At 42.3% G+C, this 19,650-nt stretch overlaps 1 protein-coding gene across 7 annotated transcripts in view; it reads left to right on the plus strand.

The window, feature by feature from the left end:
- Positions 1-16,997, plus strand: part of MAP4K3 (mitogen-activated protein kinase kinase kinase kinase 3) — a 142,683-nt gene extending 125,686 nt beyond the window's left edge. For 6 of the 7 annotated variants that reach the window (XM_073339812.1, XM_073339813.1, XM_073339814.1 and 3 more), the window contains 5 exons: positions 745-813; positions 906-998; positions 3,939-4,009; positions 10,441-10,496; positions 15,605-16,997. In XM_073339812.1, coding sequence (XP_073195913.1) covers positions 745-813; positions 906-998; positions 3,939-4,009; positions 10,441-10,496; positions 15,605-15,692 — 377 coding nt within the window. In that variant the 3' untranslated portion in view covers positions 15,693-16,997. The remainder of the gene's footprint in view (positions 1-744; positions 814-905; positions 999-3,938; positions 4,010-10,440; positions 10,497-15,604) is intronic. The other variant, XM_073339816.1, reaches the window with a different exon arrangement.
- The last annotated feature ends 2,653 nt before the right edge of the window (positions 16,998-19,650 follow it).

Consider the following 19,650-nt stretch of genomic DNA (forward strand, 5'->3'; position numbering starts at 1 on the left):
GTTTCTATTAAATATGAGAATTAGTTTCTCTCTTGGTTGTATGAAAGGTTCCTAGAATGCTGTAGTATAGATACCAGATTAGCAAGAGTTGCTTTTTGTCATATCTTGCTAAAAGAAATTGTATTTTCTCTTTCGAGTTGGCATGTCCACTGATCTGAGCTTGTGGGTCAGATCTCCCCCATTAGCTGTGATGGAGACAGCTGCAGCTCTAATGTGGAAGAAAGGTTACTGTCTCACTCCTTTGTTCGAACGGTCTTCATTAACAATTTGTAAATAGCTTATACAATGTGAAGATGAAGGAGAAATTGCAAACAGTAGCAAGGACTGAGAACAAGTCCAAAAGTGCTAGCAAGGTTTTGAAACAATGGCAGAAAAATTAGAACAGGATTCCAGTTGGAAAAATGCAAACCAACACATCTGAAGGAAATAATCTGAAACACGTATATTTTATGGAAAGCAGAAATACTGAAAGACAGAGGTGACGGTGGACAGCAACTTAAACATAAGTTTGCTTTGTAATATTAATACTTTAATATTACAGGTTCATTTGCCTCCATCACAGCCAACAAGTCGGGTAAGTGGACATGTCTTTTTAAGAGAAGAGAAATTTCACTGGTTAGAAAATCTTTCTGTAGTTGAAAATACAACAGTACCTTAAATTCTTTTGAACTTCAGAATCTCCACATTCAAATTTGATGGTAATTTGTGTTGTATATAAATTAACTGTTATTATTTTTGTTATAGACACTACACAGGCGAGCGTTGTACATTTAACACAGCTGGAAAGAGATACCATTTTAGTGTGTCTGGATTGTAAGTTTTAGTTATGAACCAAATATACATATTCAAATTAGGTCACTTGTTTGAGAGGAATGGCTAAGTGACACCTCTTGTTTATTCTCTAGGCTGTATAAAAATAGTAAATCTACAAGGCAGATTAAAATCTAGCCGAAAACTGTCATCAGAGCTCACGTTTGATTTCCAGATTGAATCAATAGGTGAGTGTGGTTTTGGACTCAACTTGGTGTAGCTCGTTTAATTTGGCACCGGACGCTAAAGATAGTAATTTTCAAGACTTTGCTGACATAAAATGTGTCGATTCCTATGTTTTATTGTGTGGTGATAAGCTGGGTTGAGCATTTAGTGGATTGATAGGCTTCCAAAAGAGGGACCAGAATGGAAGAGTGTCCTCAGAATTCCCTCCGATTAGGCTAAATGGTCTGGTAATGTTATGACCTCTGTTTCTACAGAAAAGTCTGTACTCAGGCCACTCAAACTCGTTGTGAATTATTCCTGTTACTAATTCGTTCTTTTCATTTATGCATGCAGTTCATTTGTTTACTTCAGTCTCAACACTGCAAATGCACGAAGTGTGAACTAAAATTCCTTGCTAACTTTTCTCATGAAAATAAATTTAACTCCTTAGTTGGAAGCAGTGTGGGCTAGTGTACTGGACTGGGACTCAGGAGATCAGGATTCTTGGTGACCTCGGGAAAGTCACTTCCCTGCTTTGTGCCTCAGTTAACTCCTCTTTAATGGGGATAATGATACTCTCCTATGTAAAGTGCAATGAGATCTATGGATGAAAGGCGCTATATAAAACCTAGATACTATTAGTATGGTTATGTCATAGTGGATTAGTGCAACTTCCTCACTTCTCTGCATCATCCTCTCCCCTTTCTGTTCCTAAACGGGGTTCATGAAAGCACTGTACCATTTTTTCCCCACAGTTTCTACTAAAAGGCTACTGTGGTAACACACAGATGAAATGTGTACCCCTTGGAAGATTTCTGGGGATTTTTATTTGAGACCGCATATTATGCCATGTCTGCCACAAATCATTTTGGTCTATATGGTGACATGTGCATGATATGTTGCCTGGCAATAATGCTACCATCAGTCTCTCTTCTACTTAGTCAGCTCCATCAGGTTCCAGCAGAATTTAATCAAGGAGAGTCACGTAGAATTTGTTCCACAATAGATAGAAGAATTCAAAATTGTCAACTCTCATAATGGGTGCACTTATTTTACACACTTCATTCCCACTCTTGGGAACTGAAAATGCACTTCACATTATTGTGGCATTCTGTTCATGACACTCAAAACTCTACAAGCCACTGTGTTATCTCTCAGCTTCAGCAAGAGTGAGCTTTGCTAGAGATTAGACCGGATGTCAGCTTCCTGCCACACCTGTCTTTCTACTCAGAGGCAAACTCCTCAAGGCTCTATGGATATGTCTACACTGCAATACAAAACCCATGGCACAGACTCCCAGAGCCTGGGTCAATTGACTCAGGCTCATGGGGTTCAGGCTGCAGAGCTAAAAAGGTACTGAAGATGCTCAGGCTCAGACTGGAGCCCAGGCTTAGAAACCCACCCCGCCTGTTAGGTTAGCTGAAGACTCTCACTTTAGTTTAATATACAGCACTGGGATGGTTTTGTAATAAAACAAGAATAAATATATTAATAAAGAACAGATGTAAGTGATACTAAGCAAGAGGAAAAAAGAAAGGTATGGTTACAAACAAAATAAAACACACTTTCTGTATTAGAATCTTAACAGATTACAATCTTGGTCTCAGGCAATTTCTGTTGCTTATAGTCAGTTCCCAGAGACTTTAACCCCCATGTTGTTCAAGGATACACCTTTCACAGATTCCAAGAGCTCTGGCCTGTTTTGTCCCTTAAATGATTGATAAATAAGGCCTGTTCTACACTAGAAAATTTAGGTTGGTTTAACTACATCTGGGGTCAGGGGTCTCAGGGATGTGGATTACCTTTGCTGGTGTTGGCATAGGTAGTGTCTACCCTGGTAGCATTTTAAGTGTAGACGGGCCCGAAGTGCCTTTTTGCTCCCCTTATATTACTTACAGTCCATTGTCTTTGCTTCCAGAACCATGAAGACTTCCTGGATTTGCAGACTCTGTCTCTGGAGTGCTTTCTAAGCCGCATGTTAGCGTGATTGCTTTGTTTACCGTATATGTAAATGTACTTTTATTGTCCGATGCCTGTAATCAAGCCAGTCAGACAAGGGAATCCACATTCCTTTGTCTGACAGGCTTGATTTATACACTGCCTCCAAAACACATTTTAAGAACATAGTTCCAGCACACACTCAATTCTTTATACACAACCAGTGCATACATTGCAGAGTGATATTCATGACTGGCAATTTACCAGTTTACATATGATATCTTACAAGATACCTTTTGGATACATATTACCACAGTGTGTTGGGATTAGTGAGTGTGTCAGGCCTGATATGAGTTACACTATAGTGGCCCTCTGCCAGTGAGCACTGACTGGCTGTTAGGGTAAAAAAGAGAGTCATTCTGTCTCTTGAAAATGAATTTTAAATCCTTAACATACTATAACCCAGTAGATTTATACAACTCTTTTGAAAAAGCTAGCACTTTGCTGCTTCTGCAATTAGAATTTAATTTAATTTAAAAGGCAGTTGGGACCTATGATATAACTGCCTTTTTTTAAGACAGAAAATGAGGGGAGGGGGATGGGCAGGGAAGAGGAGGGTAAAAAGAAAAAGGTTTTAGTTGTAGACTATTTTCAGCTGTTCTCTTGAATTTGGGAGGAAAAGGTAGAATGCAAGTTTTTGTAAAGTTCCAATGCTTATGTACCTGGAAATCTTGCACATTTTCTAAATATTTAAACTCTTGGAGAGAATTAATATTTTACAAGTAACACAGGGTTCACATTAACTAACCGTTTAAAAAAAAACCCCTTTTTTGACCAGTTTGAGATGGGTTAAGTCATTCTGGTGAAACATTTTGGGATCTTTTGTGAGGGAATTGATGTAATTATAAAATATCTACAGACAGAATGTAAAATTGCCATGATAGGAAGGTAATAAATATTCTTTGCCTTGCGAGAATAAATTGGGGTTGTCACCAAAATTAGCTCAAGTGTTCTTTTCCTTCTAGTTTGCCTACAAGACAGTGTTTTAGCTTTCTGGAAGCATGGAATGCAGGGAAGGAGTTTTAGGTCAAATGAGGTGAGTGCACTATCTTCCCTACAATTTTTTTGCTACTAATTCAGTTAAAATGTAACAAGAATAAGAGTAAATGAATATTGTTTTATTGAACTGAATAAGTGTAAATAGGATTCTGTGTTGGACATAACAGCTAGATATTTTAAGCACTGTTTCAACAATATCTAAATTTCAGGATAAACCAGAAGAATTCAGCTTGTCATCCCAAGATTAAACTTTAAATGTTGAAAACCCTCACAGAAAACAATGGACCTTAGTTTACTGTTCCAAGGAACAGAATCCCAAGGCGCAGATTCATTGCTAGTGGAATATTGTGGAATCTACATTCGGTATATTGGAGGCATTACATTCTGGTGTGGTAGTGTTATACACTCACTTTGCACAAGTGTAAATGGCCATGTGGGGAGAAAAGCAGTGGAGAATCAGGTCCAAAAAGATGAATTAGCACAGACCAGGAATTCACCTCTGTTGTTAAAAGAGCTGTGTGTGCTTTGAAAAGGCAGTGAAACCTCTATCCCTCCAGCCATGAAAAGAGAAGCTGCATGGCCTGGGGAGAATAGTGCCTTCTCACCTCTCTCAATCATGAAAAGAGACAGTTGAGTTCACATGCTGCAGGGCCCAGGATCTGACACCACCTAACACAAGAAGAGGCAGAAAGAAGTAACAAAGTAAACCATGCTCCTACAGCAAAATATAAGGAGTACACAATGCTATGACTTGAGTATTCAGTTTGGAATGGATACTGAGGAAATGTTTAGCCAAAAATCATCTGAATAATCAAAAAATCACTTCAATTTCCCTAGCTATTAACTCCTTGACACCAGCAGCTGAGATTTCCCAACAACTGGGTGCTCATGCATTCAACTTTAGCGTTAAGAGTTAAGAAATTCAAGTTCCTATTGCCAAAGAGTAAACATATCGGTGGAGAGAGTGAGCAAGTCACCTTTAAATACAATTAGTCATCTATATACTTAAATCATATCAAACTTAGATCTTCCATTTCGTTAGTCACAGTATTTATGTAGAATATCCAATGAGTGACCATGCTGAAAAAATGCTGTTACTGTTTTGAATGATGATTAGTTTGTCTTTGTGAGCTGCCAAAAACGTATTTTGTACAATTTATCAGACTATTTTTAATCCTTTGAGTGCCTTCTGCATATTTTTACTCATGGGTTGTGCTGGCCTCTGCAGCCTAAATGCTGGAACTCTCTCCAAACAGTGTCCATAGGAGTGCTCACGCACCCCTCCTGTATCTCTCATCAGCATTCCCTAGCGTTCTGAGGGCAAGGCTATAAAAGGGAGCATGGTACTATCTGCCTACCTCCATTCCTTCCAACCACAGCATCAGATGGAAGCAAACCTTTTCAGATCTCTTTGATATGGAGCTTTTCTCCTAAAAATGCGATTAATAATGATTAGTGTAGTTTATTATATTGGATTATTATAACTGTGTATTAATGATAGTTAATTGTTTAGTTGAGTTAGTGTTAGCCAGGGATCTGACGAACAGAAGATTGGGCTTTAAAAGATGTGCTTGTTTTCTGGCAGTGTTTCTTGCATTGTACTTCATGTAAGATGTCTGGCATGTCTTGGTGAGGGACATTCTCTATCCAGATGCTCTGTCTGCAGTACGTTAATTCCTACAGCATGTAAGGACAGAAAAAGGCTACAAGGCTCTCATTCTACAGAAAGCATTGGCAGCAAATCTGTTGGATCTTAAGTGTCCCAGAGCTCAGAATATAAGGCAGAAAACATGTCAGCTCCAAGTTCAATGGCTGCTAAATCTAAGATGCTTATGAAGACTCCAGAATTGGCACTGAAATTCCCATGTGCCTACAGGACATCTGGTACTCGGGACATAGGATTTATTGATTAAAAACCTGCAAAAGGTGCCATTGGCACTGGCCTCTGAGACAAAGGCTAAGCCATGAGAAAAGCCATCTAATCCATCTGTAGTGGTTTCGAAGAATATGACTAAAGAGAAGATGACAGCTGTTAGCAGGTCAGATCCCATATGGGATATTCGACATTGGGTCTATCAGACTGGGATTTGTCTACTTTAGTTCCCAGACTAAAAATGAAAGCAGTTCAAAGAGAGAGATCTAAACCGAGACCTCAATTTGTGGATCCATTAATTCTGCTGGATCCAAAGACGGGGTTGAAGACGCAGCCAGAACTGGCAATGGTGCAGTTATTGGAACTGCAAAATATAGATACGGTAATAGCAGAAATTCATCCCACTGGAGTGGATAATGGTCTGGATCCCTGGGAGAGACCCTCTATGGAAAGGAAAAAAGAGGTTCTGTCAAATGTCTTCACTCAGGTTCCTACAGCTGAATGGATAATACAACTGCCATGCGTTATGTCAACAAGCAGGGAGGGGCTTATTTGTCATAGTTATGTAATGAAGCAATCAGGCTATGGGATTGGTGCATACAGCACAACATTTATCCAGTAGCCCTGCGACTATCAGCAAAGGACAACTGCACAGACCAACTGAGCAGAGAGAGACAACACAGTTACATGAGTGGTTGGTAAAAGAGGAAGTGATGCACAAGGTCTTCAGCAATTGAGGATATCCTGTCACAACACAGTGTCATCAGTTCTGGACAAGGGCCGAAAAGGATGTGCAGTCCATATTGGACTCATTTATACTGAATTGGGGAAAGGTGTGTTGTCTGCTTTCCCCCCTTTCCATCACTACAGAAAGTAGTGAGGAAAATAATACAGGTTAGGGCAAGAAATGGCTTTAGTTTCTCTGGTGAGGCTCAGACAGCAGTGGTACATGAATCTACTTGGGATTTTACAAGATGCTCCCAGTATTACTGGATCTATTGTTGCAGGAGCAGAGCAAGATAATTCTTCCAGATCCCCTGTCTCTGCCTCTGACAGCATGGGCTGTTGGACTTTAACTGACCTTGAAAGATATTATCCTTTAGATATCCATCAGGTGCTCATTAACTCTAGAAAACAATCGACCAGAAGATGATACCAATTTAAATTTTCATGGTTTGTGAGTTGGATACAGAACAAACCTGAATGTTCGGAACTGGCTCTAGTGTATTTTGGAATACTTACTGCATTTAAAGACTGAAGGTATTTCAGATTCTTTGCTGAAGGTTGAGTCAGCAGCTATATCAGCATATCCTGTGTTGAGAGTTGTTAAATCAGTATTTGCACATAGTATGGTCAAAAAATTTATGAAAGGACTTTCAAATCTTTGTCCATCTGTAAAGGACCCACTTCTGGGATGGGACCTCAATTTAGTTTTAGCACAACTCATAAAGCCACCCTTTGAGCCCTTGGCAGAGTGTTCTTTATTTCATGACTGTAAATATGCCTTTGTAATAGGTTATAACTTCAGGCAGGTGGGTTAATGAATTATGCACGCTGATGAAAATTTGCTGCCTTTACTTTTTTCTTTCTACCCTCAAGGTAAGTTGGTCTGCAGCTTTGGGGTCTGTTTGACTTCTCACTGCTGTTGGATACCCAAATAGCCGCAGTCATTAAAATTTTTTAATCTGCAGCTGCCCAGAACACTACACCTGATCCAATCAGACACCGACCTTGGCCATGTTGAGCCATACATTTAGTTACCTTCTAGTGATACTAACAAATTGTATCAAGGAATGAACCCACATACCATGACAAAGCTCTAACGTGGGGTGGGCAAACTATGCCTGTGGGCCGGATCTGGCCTTTCAGATTGCCACCCTTGTGGTGCCGCGGACCCCGCACCACTCCCAGAAGTGGCCGGCACCATGTCCCTGGGGTGGGGGCAGAGGGCTCTGCGTGCTGCCCTTACCTGCAGGCACTGTGCCCCGTAGCTCCCATTGGCTGGGAACGGGGAACCATGGCCAATGGGAGCTGCGGGGAAGGTACCCACAGGCGAGAGCAGTGCACGGAGCCCTCTGCCGCCCTCCCACAGGGGCCGCAGGGACATGGTGCTGGCCGCTTCCAGGAGCTGCGCGGGGCCAGGGCAGGCAGGGAGGGAGGGAGCGAGCCTGCCCTGGCCCCAGTGCGCGCTGCTGACCCCCAGAACCACTCCAGGTAAGCGGCACTGAGCCCCTCCTGCAGCCCGCACCCCAACCCCCTGCCGCGAGCCCCCGCACCCTTCATCCGTCCCAACCCCTTGCCCTGAGCCCCTTCCTGCACACCGCACCTCCTCCCACACTTCCTCCCGCACCCCAACCCCCTATCCCAGCTCTACATTCATGGCCCAGCATGCAATTTCCCCACCCAGATGTAGCCCTTGGTCCAAAAAGTTTGCCCACCCCTGCTTTAACTGGTGCAAAACATAGCAAGCCCATCTGCTTAGCAACACAGGTCACTCTGAACACATCATCAGCTCAAGTTCTCTGTTCTGACATTTGAATCTCAGAATGGGATTGTTTTTAGCTACTTAAAAAGTCACCACAGCCATGACCTCTCATTGTTGCTACCTTCTAGTGGAGCAGTAAAACTGTTGACTAATAGGGAGAGATGTGTGAGTTGAGGAGACAAACTTTCACAGGAAGTTGACTTACATTTATGTGTTTACTGCTACAAGGGGCAAGAATGACTTTTAGAACTAAATGCAGAATTTACTACTTTGTATTAACTTTCTCCCAATAAGTCCTAAATGCAAATAAACAAATTAACCTTCAGAAACGATTCAAGCTGCTACTCCATGAGGCTGAGAGAGAAGCTAGGGAAGAATTGTTTATATTCCTAGAAGTAGGTAGAAATTTGTAAATGACCCACACGGGCTGAACTATAATCAGCTGGTGAATTTGGGAGTATATTTTGACTTTTTTTTTTCCCCTCTATTGACCTCAGACTCATGCACCAGCATTTTATGCAGTGCTCTGGTGCTCACCTAAATGAAAGTTTATTACAATACTGTGATTTCTCTGCAACACACAAAACTCTATTTGTAAGTGTTGGCACCCTCTAAAGCAAATACATGCTGGAATAATACATTTTCTGTTTACCGTGGTTCTATATTCAACAGATTTTATTGTACTCCCATAATTTGTTTTCAAAATAGCAGTATGCTTTTGTTTAATAGTGCTTTTGTCAAGTACATGTTTTTCATACTTTCTGTTGTCTCTTTGCACTATTTTGGTTAGTGGTATTGGTCTTGATCTCCACAGTATAATGAGCCTTATCCAAAGCCCCCTGAAATCATTGGAAAGACCTACTTTGAGTTCAGTGGGCTTTGGATCAGGCTCTGTAGGCATAGCTCTATTCCGTACAATCCATCTGAATACCTGTGGCAAACCTAAGACTTCAAAATGACATTCTTGCCACAAGGTAGTTTCATACTACTAGCTGGAAAGGCAGGCTTACAGTTCCCTCTGTGCGTATGCGTGTACTCCAACTGGGGGTGTCATTTCCAGGTTGGATAGACATACCCATGCTAGCTTTGACTGAGTTTGTGTGCTGAAAATAGCAGTGTAGACGCAGCTACATGAGCAGTGTTTTGGGCTAGCTGCCCAAATATATACCCAGGGGTTGGGCAAGATTGTACTTGGGCTGCTAGCCACTGCAGCTGCATTGCTATTTTTGGCATGCTAGCTTGGTCAGAGCTAGCGCGAGTCCATCTACCTGAGGAAAAAGTTACTGGGATCTGCAGTACTGCACATATCCTCACATGCCCTTCCAGTCTGAGCACTGCTTGCCGATCAGCCATGTGTGGAATAAATACAGGGACCATGACCCATAGAAGAAATGGAGGTTACTTACTGTAACTGGTTTCAGAGTAGTAGCCGTGTTAGTCTGTATTTGCAAAAAGAAAAGGAGTACTTGTGGCACCTCAGAGACTAACCAATTTATTTGAGCATAAGCTTTCGTGAGCTACAGCTCAAATAAATTGGTTAGTCTCTAAGGTGCCACAAGTACTCCTTTTCTTTTTACTGTAACTGGACATTCTTCCAGATGTGTGGTCCCTGTCTGTATTCCACTACCCGCCCTCTATCCCCTCTGCTTTGGATCTGGTTGAATTTGTGGTAAGAAAAGGAACTGAGGGGGTGTTGACCCACAGTGCCTCTCATACCTTCACTGAGGAGCATGAGATCTACTGTTCGTGTGTGGGGCCACAGATACTGCTTGTTAGAATCTCTGCACTCGGGCACATGGTTCACACGTGTACCCTGCTGTGGAATACAGACAGGGACCACACATGTCAAAGAACCTCCAGTTATAGTAACTAAGCTCCATATTTTGCATAATCTGGCAGAAAGTTCTGGAAAATGGCCCTCTCTTTTGGCCCTTATTTAAAGGACAGATTTAAAGAATTCTCAGACTCTGACTTGGACTGGCAATTACCCTAAATGGTTAATTCAGTGAGCATTAATTCCTTTCTCTAGCTACAATAAATGCTATGATACAGTGGTCAAAAATAACTGTACTTGCTACATGAATAATTATTGTATGTTTTCATTAAATAGATCACACAGGAAATTTCTGACAGTACGAGAATATTCAGGCTTCTTGGATCTGACAGGTATGAACGGTACCAGATATGGTCTATTAAAATGAAAGAGTAATATATATGTTCTCTTCCTCCTATTTCTTAAGGGTATTTTCTCACTAGTACTTCATCCTTCTGTGATTCCTTTGTGGGCTTCTTTTAGTCTCCTTATTTTCCCCCCTTATCCCTTTCCTTGCATATGTTCCTTGTCTCTCTTTCCCGAGGAGTAATAAAACTTTGTTTCTGAGTTTATCCTGAGAGTAAATACTGCTAAGCTTATATTTCAGAAGTGCTCATATAGCTCCAAAACTTCTCTCTTTTGGGGTTTTAACATATAAGAACATAAGAATTGCCATACTAGGTCAGACCAAAGCACCATCTAGCCCAGTATCTTGTCTTCCGACAGTGGCCAATGCCAGGTGCTTCAGAGGGAATGAACAGAACAGGCAATCGTTGAGTGATCCATCCCATTGTCTGCTCCCAGCTTCAGGCAGTCAGAGGTTTAGGGACATTCAACCATGGGATTGCATTCCTGGTCATCTTGGCTAATATAGCTGTCAATTGACATATCCTCCATGAACTTACTTTAATAGATTTCAGGTTTTGCATTCAGTTGTTATGCTGTATTAGATCATGGGATCTGCACCTCGAAATAAATTAAAAATATTAAAAACATACAAATTTCAATACTGTTACAAAAGCGAGGGAATCTGCCTGTTCTGCCAACATCCATGGCCCAGGAGTGTTTTCAGAACCCCACAAGGTCCTCCGCTTCTGTTGTTTTTTGGAGCCTGCTTTGCATGGCCCCAAATCTCTCCGCTTCTCCTTGTCCTGCAGGACTAAATAGTGAAGTATGGTAGGATGCTCAGCTCCTCCAACCACTAACTGTCCTGCAAAGTTTTGGAGCTTCACAGGGACCAACACCTTCCTACTTTCTCTACCCTGCTTTGGAGTGCTGCAGTTTTATGAAGTCAATTAGTGAAGTAAATGTTGTATGTTTTAGGTAATATATACTGAGAGCAGAGTTTCACCCTTTGCATGATACATGTACTGTACAATGTTAAACCTTAGTTTTCCTTTGAGAACTGCCTATGTCTGTCTCCACTTGTGGGAATTTCACCCTGGCACTGCTTCTCAGAACCATCAAAAAGAGCAATATCTATTGGGACTTTGTAAGCACCCACTCACAGGTCTGAATTTACAAGCATGATGTTAATCTCACAACCACCCATAGGTCTTCTGAACAACAATGATTTGCAGGTGAAATATTGCACTGTGCCTTTACAAGCTACATTTTAGCTGTCTTTTGGACAGAGTTCCCTTAGTTTGTAATTTTTTGGCTTAGTGGTGGGTAGCTGTTTAGCAATTGCACAGCCTCCTTTTAAGAGGGCGTTTTACGCCCTCATTCCCATTGGGGTGTTTGCTGCAGTTCGTTGTTATTAGGCCAGTTATTTCTCATAGTTATTGAGAGCCAGCACAATCAGATTTTAAAATAAATAAATCAGATTTTAAGACCAGAGCATTGTACTGCTCAAAGATCAGCATGCCCATTACATCAAGAAATATCCTATCCCCAATTGCTGTTCCATCTGAATTGGGTTTACGCCATGTTGCAGGGCAATGACTCACCATTGCGGTGCCTCCTGCTGGTTGTCCAGGGAATTAGCTCTTTTCAGCCAGGAGTGCCCTCTGCTGGTCGGTGTTTCACCTGCCGCTGGCCCCATGCCTGTCTAGATTAGGGTTCTGCCCCCTGGCAGTACCCCCTCAGTCTGGGTCTCCCCTCCCCGGGGGAACCCCCAGCCCCTTATCCCTCCCTTGCCTCAGTGGCTACTGTCAGTCATCGTCTAGCCCCTGCTCCCAAGGGCAGACTTCAGTATTACCACTCATCATCTGCAAGGGGGGTCGGACCAGCTGCCTCTGTCTAGGTCTGGGCTGCTCCTCTGCAGCCTTAGTACCCTTTTGTGGGCCTTTACCTCGGCCTGGGGCTCTGCTAGGCTGGAGCTCCCCAGCTCCCTGTACCCTTCCCCAGCACTGCTCTGCCCTAGGTAGGTAGGTACCCTCCTCAGCTTCCCATGTAGCCAGAGAGAGTCTCTCTCCTTCTTGCCCACTGCCCCCTTATAAGGGCCAGCTGGGCCCTAATTACACAGGCTACAGCTGTGGCTGTTTTCCCAAACAGCCCAGCTTTTTCCCTCTCAGCCCTCTCCCAGGGCTGTTTTAAGCCCTTCAAGGCATGGCAGAGGGACCACCCTGCCACACGTCAGCACCCTAATGGATCTGAGACAACTGCTTAAAGACTTTGCATTGCAAAAAATAAAAACCTGAGCTTGTCAGATGTGGTTTTATTTCAGGTCTCTTGAGTGAGTTCTTCAGCTTTAAAACCTTCCTCAATCGCGCTTGTCATTTCCAAGTCAGATTTTATCTGAAGTTATTGTCAATTCTATGACCTTCCACAGACTTGAAGGCTTCTGAAAGGTATCGTTCTAAAGCACTGTTTATGCTTAGACTGCCTGAGTACTGACTACAGTAGAATCTTTTCTGAACACCAATCTTACAAACAACCAGTTATACGAACCATTTTTCCCACGGGGAAGGCAGAGGAATTGAGGGGAATTGATGTTTATGAAGAGCAGGTCAACATTCCTTCACATTCCAGTGCCTTCAGTGCATTGGAAATTGTTTGCAGCAGTCTGAAGGACAAGAAGAAGGTGATGTAATGCAACTTCTGCACCTACTGTAATTGAGATGTTCCATTTTATGAACTCAATCCTCAGTTTAGGGGTTCTGCTGTATCTGAGTCAGATAGGGCAAATATTCTCTCACGCGTTGGGGGCCTCCTTTAGCTGTTCTCAAGAGAAAAGAGTTGTCTCAGCACCAGGCATTGGAGCTGTGACTAAGAAACCAAAGAACTGGTACCAGTCCAAGGAGGATTTGATTCCTAAGGAGTCCCTCTGATATGAAGATTTCATAAGTGCTTGATTGCCCTTTCCCGAGAGTGCCAAGTAGACTGGGCAGACTGTCCCTGGGTGTCAGGTGTGAGGCCTGCACCAGTTACTCTGCCTGATTGAATTCAGGATATTTGGATAAGCCTAAATGGGCCTGATTCCCCTGCAATTTCTGTCTTTTCTCTTAGATGTTGGTAGGAAGTCTCTGTCCTGAGGCCTAGAAAGAACCAAGAGCTGTCTGGGTTAGCATCTGTAGCTGCAACAGATGGATCAAAGGGCTGGTTAGCTTTTTCCATCAGCTGATAACCTTAGAGGCTCATTTGGCACAACTCTCCATTCTGTGAGGTCCCTTCTACTTATAGGGGTACAGGAATGTTTTGAGATCAATTGAGAGACATCACATGGGCTTCCCGACATTCTGGTGTTCTTGTGGCCAGAACCCTTTTCTGTGTAGGACTTTTAATCCTTGACCTGTGTGGCCATTCTTTCAACAACTTTAAATAGCTTTGTCCTTGCCGTTAGGAAGCATTCACAATGATCTCTCTGACAGTGATGAGAATGTTGAGAAATGAGCACTCTGATTAACCTAATTCTTCCACATTTTCCAGTGAGCATCATAGTCCGTTGTATCTCCTCTCCGATGACAGTAACTAGGCATTGCGTCCTATGGGGCACATTAGGCCTAAATTTAAGCAGTACCGGCCCCAGATTTATGCATTTTGTGTCAGTGGATTGGAAGGCAGCAGGCCAGTGAGGCGAGGGTAGTAATTTAAAATTTAAACCAATTTGGCAACCAGGAAGTATTACAATTAAACCCTATTTAACACACTGAAAACTTTATGTACTAGATGTTTTCAACGAGGAAAACAACCCAGCTTTAATTGTAACTGCTCTTGGCTGCCAACCTGGTTTACATTTTAATGTTTGCCCAGCCACCCCTAAGCTCCTTCGTTCTCTGACTGGCCCTCCATGCATATACCTGCCTCTCACAGACCTTTGCTCTCCTGTCATAAGTCTCCTGTAATTTTTGCAGATACTTTGGGCTCTGAGTCCATAACCCCCAACACCACAGACCCATATGCAGCCTTCTGCTTAGCGGAGCTGCTGAGCTTCATAAAAACAGATATAAATGACAGGTGCTAAAGCTATGACAACAAAACAGTGGAGTTGTGTGTCAGACACAGGAAATTTTTAGCTGCATAATGGCATAGCAACCAGCACCCAGATTACCAAAGCATCCAGGAGTTAGTGGGAGAAATGTTTGACTCTTTAGATCTGGAGATAACCAGAAGACTTGCTGTTTTTTCAGTACCATTGATTTGAAACACAGAAGCAGTATCATTTTGTGAATCGCTGAAGGGCTTCTCAGAACTTCAGAAGAGGGCTAGCTATCCACAGCTACAACTCCTGCTGTGTCCAGAGAAGCTGATCAGCTATTTCAAGTGCAAGAGCAGGGCTTTGAATTCCTCCCCAACCCCACATATTGGGTTCATTATTTATATCCGCTGCAGCAGATAGATCAAAAGACTAGTTAGTTCATCTCCATCAGACAAACATGAGCTAAACCGATAGCTTGGAACAGTACTGTATACTTCTTAATCAGGTTGGCAGTCAGAATAGTCAGCTGACAGACAATTATGTCACCATAGCAATTCCATCTTAGGGATTGTCTGCTGCTTCTACTTGAACACCCACCTATTACGAGGGCAGTTCAAGAGGACTGAGCAGTTGAAGGTCAAAGTGTGTCTCAGTGACACTGTCCAGGTTTGCACAGGAAGCCTGTGGCAGAGCTGAAATGGACGGAGGAATCCTTACTCCTAGTGCTGCGTCTTTAACCACAAGGCTGTTCCTCCTCCTTGTTAGTGAAGAGCCAGTAGATTTGTTTGAGGATGGGGTAAAGTGGATGTGCTGCTTGTATGTGTGAAAAACTGAGACGCAGTGTCTGAAGAGCAGGAGGATTTGGGGAAAGTAGAGAGGAGAGGTGCAGTAGTCCAGGCAGTAGGGGATGAAAGCATGAGTGAGGAGTTCAGCGGTAGTGAAAGAGTTCAGTAGTGAAGTTGACTCATTGGTGATAGCCAAATTTACAGATGAGTCATGAAGGAAAGTTAGAGTAGAGGATGACTGAGTTTACAGACAGGGAATTTGAAATTGTATTTCTTATAATTGTTCATTAGATTATTTAACTTTTTTTAATTCTAGGGTTGTGGTATTGGAGAGTAGGCCAACAGATAATCCTATGGCCAACAGCAATTTATACATCCTGGCGGGGCACGAAAACAGTTACTGAGAATCATACATGGCAGTTAACCATGACAAGAAAACACTACTGCTGCAACATTGATGGATGATTGAAATTGCACAAAAACTGCAGTAACCTGACTTCAATTACTTTGTAATTTATTGTGGCATGAGAGAAAAGATGATAATGTGGTATGGACACACTTAGCATATTATACCAGAGAAGTGCGTAATAATTCACTCTTATGTAATCTTTGTACATATATGCAGTATTTTTCAGTGAAACACATTGCTGAAGACCTACACTGATTTAATGTAGATAGTGATCCTTCAGTTATGTACAAGTGTCTTAGCTGTACAGATGTAAAGGTTGCTGAGGAAGCAGAAATGCAATCGGGGTACTATTTTAAGGACTTTTCACATGTAGTTCTTATAAAATGGGATGTTAGCAATGAACACAGTGCATTTAACATCATATTGTATTTTATTATATGTAATTTACTAATACAAATAAATCAACTTTTAGAAATTGTAACCAAGGCTGTAATCAGATTACAATCTTGTTTTAATTTTCATGCAACTACACTGGTGTGATTGTTTGTTTTGCACAAAGTATTTATCTGTGATGTATTTAGTCACAAAGGTAAGCTGTGACTTTGTGGATATGACTTGGGCTTCAGAGTATCTTTTTTTTAGTTTATTTGGGTAGTTTTTTTGTGAAACAAACCAATTAAACACCTGTATTTTTATATTTAAGTAAAATTCTGTAAAGATTACTTCTCTATGCTTGAAAACAATACCTTCTGGAATGGATATGAATCCCAGAATTTGGTACCTTAATGTAACACTGCAATAGTTGTCTGAATTACTAGTGTATGCAATGGTAAAGTTAGCATTATTACAAGTCTTCACTAAATGGTTTTATTCATATCATGAACTACAACATTCCACACTGTGGAAATGGTTCAAAGATCTTGTCATATTTTGACTTTTTTTGGCCTTATGATGACCATTTTCTTGATTTAGGGTGTTAACACATGGCCAAAATAATTTAGTTACTACCTCATACAAACAATGTAGTGGTTACTTCATATTGCAGGAACATAGTCTGATCAAAAGTATTTTTGATTGCTATTTTCCAATGGAGTATGTAAATGCCAAGTTTTAGCAAAATGCACACATTTGGCTCTGTTTTGTATATGTTCTTTATATTTTATTATGATAATATACACTAAGAACAAACTAAATTTAAAGTGATGTATGGTCTACGTTACTGTGATTGGTGATGCTTTTGAATATGTTCCCTAATGTACATAATGTAAAATAAACTTTTTTTAACATGTTGTTGTAGAAATAGCTTACCACCGGCACTAATTTCCATATAAGACTAAAAAAAAGCTGATGGAAAACACCCATTTTTGAATTGCTATTAAATGTTTATGTACCCTAATATATAAACTGGGCATTCTGAATGTATGAATGGTCAAGCTCCTAGGAATGTAATTTTGCCTATGTTTGACCTAACACCTGCATTTTGTGGGATATGTATCTTTACAGAATCATTGAATCCTAGAAATGTAGACTGGAAGGAACTTTGAGAAGTCATCAAGTCCAGCCCTTCATGCTGAGGCAGGACCAAGTATACCTCCTTTACATAGGCGCCGACTCCGTGGGTGCTCTGGGGCTGGAGCACCCACAGGGAAAAATTAGTGGGTGCTCTGCACCCACTGTCAGCCAAGCTCCCCTCCCCCTGAGCGTGCCGTATCCCTGCTCCTCCGCCTACCTCCCAGTGTTTCCTGCCCAGCTGCTGTCAAACAGCTGTTTAGCCACTCCAGGGGCGGGGGGCTCAGGGGAAGAGGCGGGGCTGGGACGGGGATTTGGGGAAGGAGTCAGAATAGGGGCAGAGTTGGGGCGGGGACTTTGAGGAAGGGCCTCATGGAAGGGGTGGAGTTGGGGCGTGGCCGGGGGCAGAGCGGGGGTCAAGCACCCACCAGCGGGAGCAGAAGTCTGTGCCTAACCATCCCTGACAGGGGTTTGCCCAGTCTGTTCTTAAAATCTTCCAGTGATGCAGATTCCATTGGAGGTTTTTAAGAACACATTGGACAAACACCTGTCAGGGATAGTCTAGGTTTACTTGGTCCTGCCTCAATGCAGGGGGCTGGACTTGATTTCTCAAGGTCCCTTTCTGCCCCACATTTCTCTGATTCTGTAAAGATCAATACATTATATCATTTATATACTTATCAATAATATACTCAAATATATATCAATACATATTACTTCCATGATCTACTCAAACAAGCCTACAAGACTGTATCTCCAAGGATCAACATGTTAGTTTGAAGTCACTATTTCTTAAACTCCTGTCCACTAGATATACATCAGACAGGTATGTCTACCGGTGACAGAATTCACACTGGCCCTACCATGTCCTTATTCAACTTCTATGGGACAGGCCCTACTACAGAGGAAGACGATACTGGTAAGTGTCTCGCACTCTTTCAGGGCTGGTCTAAGACAACTGGGCACCTTGCTGGCTGACCAATAGCTTCCTGGATTCCTCAGAACTGCCCTTCATCCCCTGATTTCCTAGGGCACATATTTTAGCTTCAGCTAAATTCCTTTTCAGCAGGGGCTGCCTTTGTCTGTGGAGCCGAAGTGGGTGCCCTCTTCTGGCTGCAGTTCCTCTGTTGCCTGGGTCGACACTGAGCTTCACCACCCAACAGCATCCTCCCATGTTCCCCTTCAGGCCTAGATGTGGAAAGAGGGAGACTCTCAGCTTCTGATTCCTCTCTGGGACTGGCAAAGAACTATCAGCTTCCTCCTGAGAGCAGCAGAGAAGACCCCAGGCACCCTCTCTGTTCCCAAGCTGTCCAGGGATTCCTGCCTGCTTTCCCACCTCCTTGGTCTAAGAGCATATTACTATTGAGAACACATCTGGAAGGATGAGTGAAGAGAGGTGTGGGTGTGAGATTTGGAGGTGGGATTTTGAGAGGTTCTATGGGGGACAGTAAAATGAGGAAGATTTAGAGAGATGGGGAGTTTAAAAAAGAACATGGAGAAGGATGGAGATAATACAAATGAGCAGAGAGGAAACAGGATGTTGCCAAAATATGCAATAGAATGGGATGGAGGTGGGGGGATAAAATCAACATGACCATAGAGCCTCATGGGTCATTATCAGGGTCATTTTGCAGCTCTTACAATTAAATATATGCAAATTGGATTTTTTTTCCTAATAATTAAGGGGGATTGAGCTTTCCCTGCTTCTGGTGGAAGTCGTTCCTCTCTGGATAATGCTAATAAAGAGCACTTCATAGCATTTAGAATGCACTAGAATAGGTGCATGAAATACATATTCAAAATTATTCTTCTGGAGGAGAGAGGGAGGATATGTCTGAACTTCTGGGAAAGGCTTCAGTTGACTTCCAGCTATTGCTCAATAGTTAGTTGGATACACAAAAGAGAGTGGCGGCTGGACTCTTTCACATGTCACTATTCCTTATTCTTTTAGCTCTGGTGAGGATAGTGTTTGGAGGCAGCTAGAAATTTCCCTGCCTTTGTAATTTGAAATCCTGTTCTCCAGCAGTACTGCTAATTTCAGGAGATAAGACTAGGAAAGAGTGAGGGTATGTGTTTTTTTTTTTTTAAAGGAATTGGGGAATCTTCCTTTGCTGAAAGTTCTGTCATGCTCTTAAGCCAGTATTAGGTCTTGTCTTCACTAGCTAAAGGTATAATTTGAGTTTTGCCTTTAACCCGATTCTCATCTGCACACAGTAATCTCTAGCTTGAATTAAATGGTGCTTTGAGATCGAGCTAGCTGGGCTGGGGGTGATGGGGGAAGATTTGAAGCTGGAGCATCGCTGATGCTTGAGCTAGTGGGGGACACAGCAGTTGGAGTTACAATTTATCAGATGCTAATCCTATCATTGTTGGTAGCTCAAGTGGTTTGTGATGTGGACACTGCTCTCGCTCACCAGGCTAGCTTGAGTGGAATAACTCAAGGG

Source organism: Lepidochelys kempii, chromosome 3 (genome assembly GCF_965140265.1).
Source record: "Lepidochelys kempii isolate rLepKem1 chromosome 3, rLepKem1.hap2, whole genome shotgun sequence".
In the NCBI taxonomy this organism is placed as follows: domain Eukaryota; kingdom Metazoa; phylum Chordata; order Testudines; family Cheloniidae; genus Lepidochelys; species Lepidochelys kempii.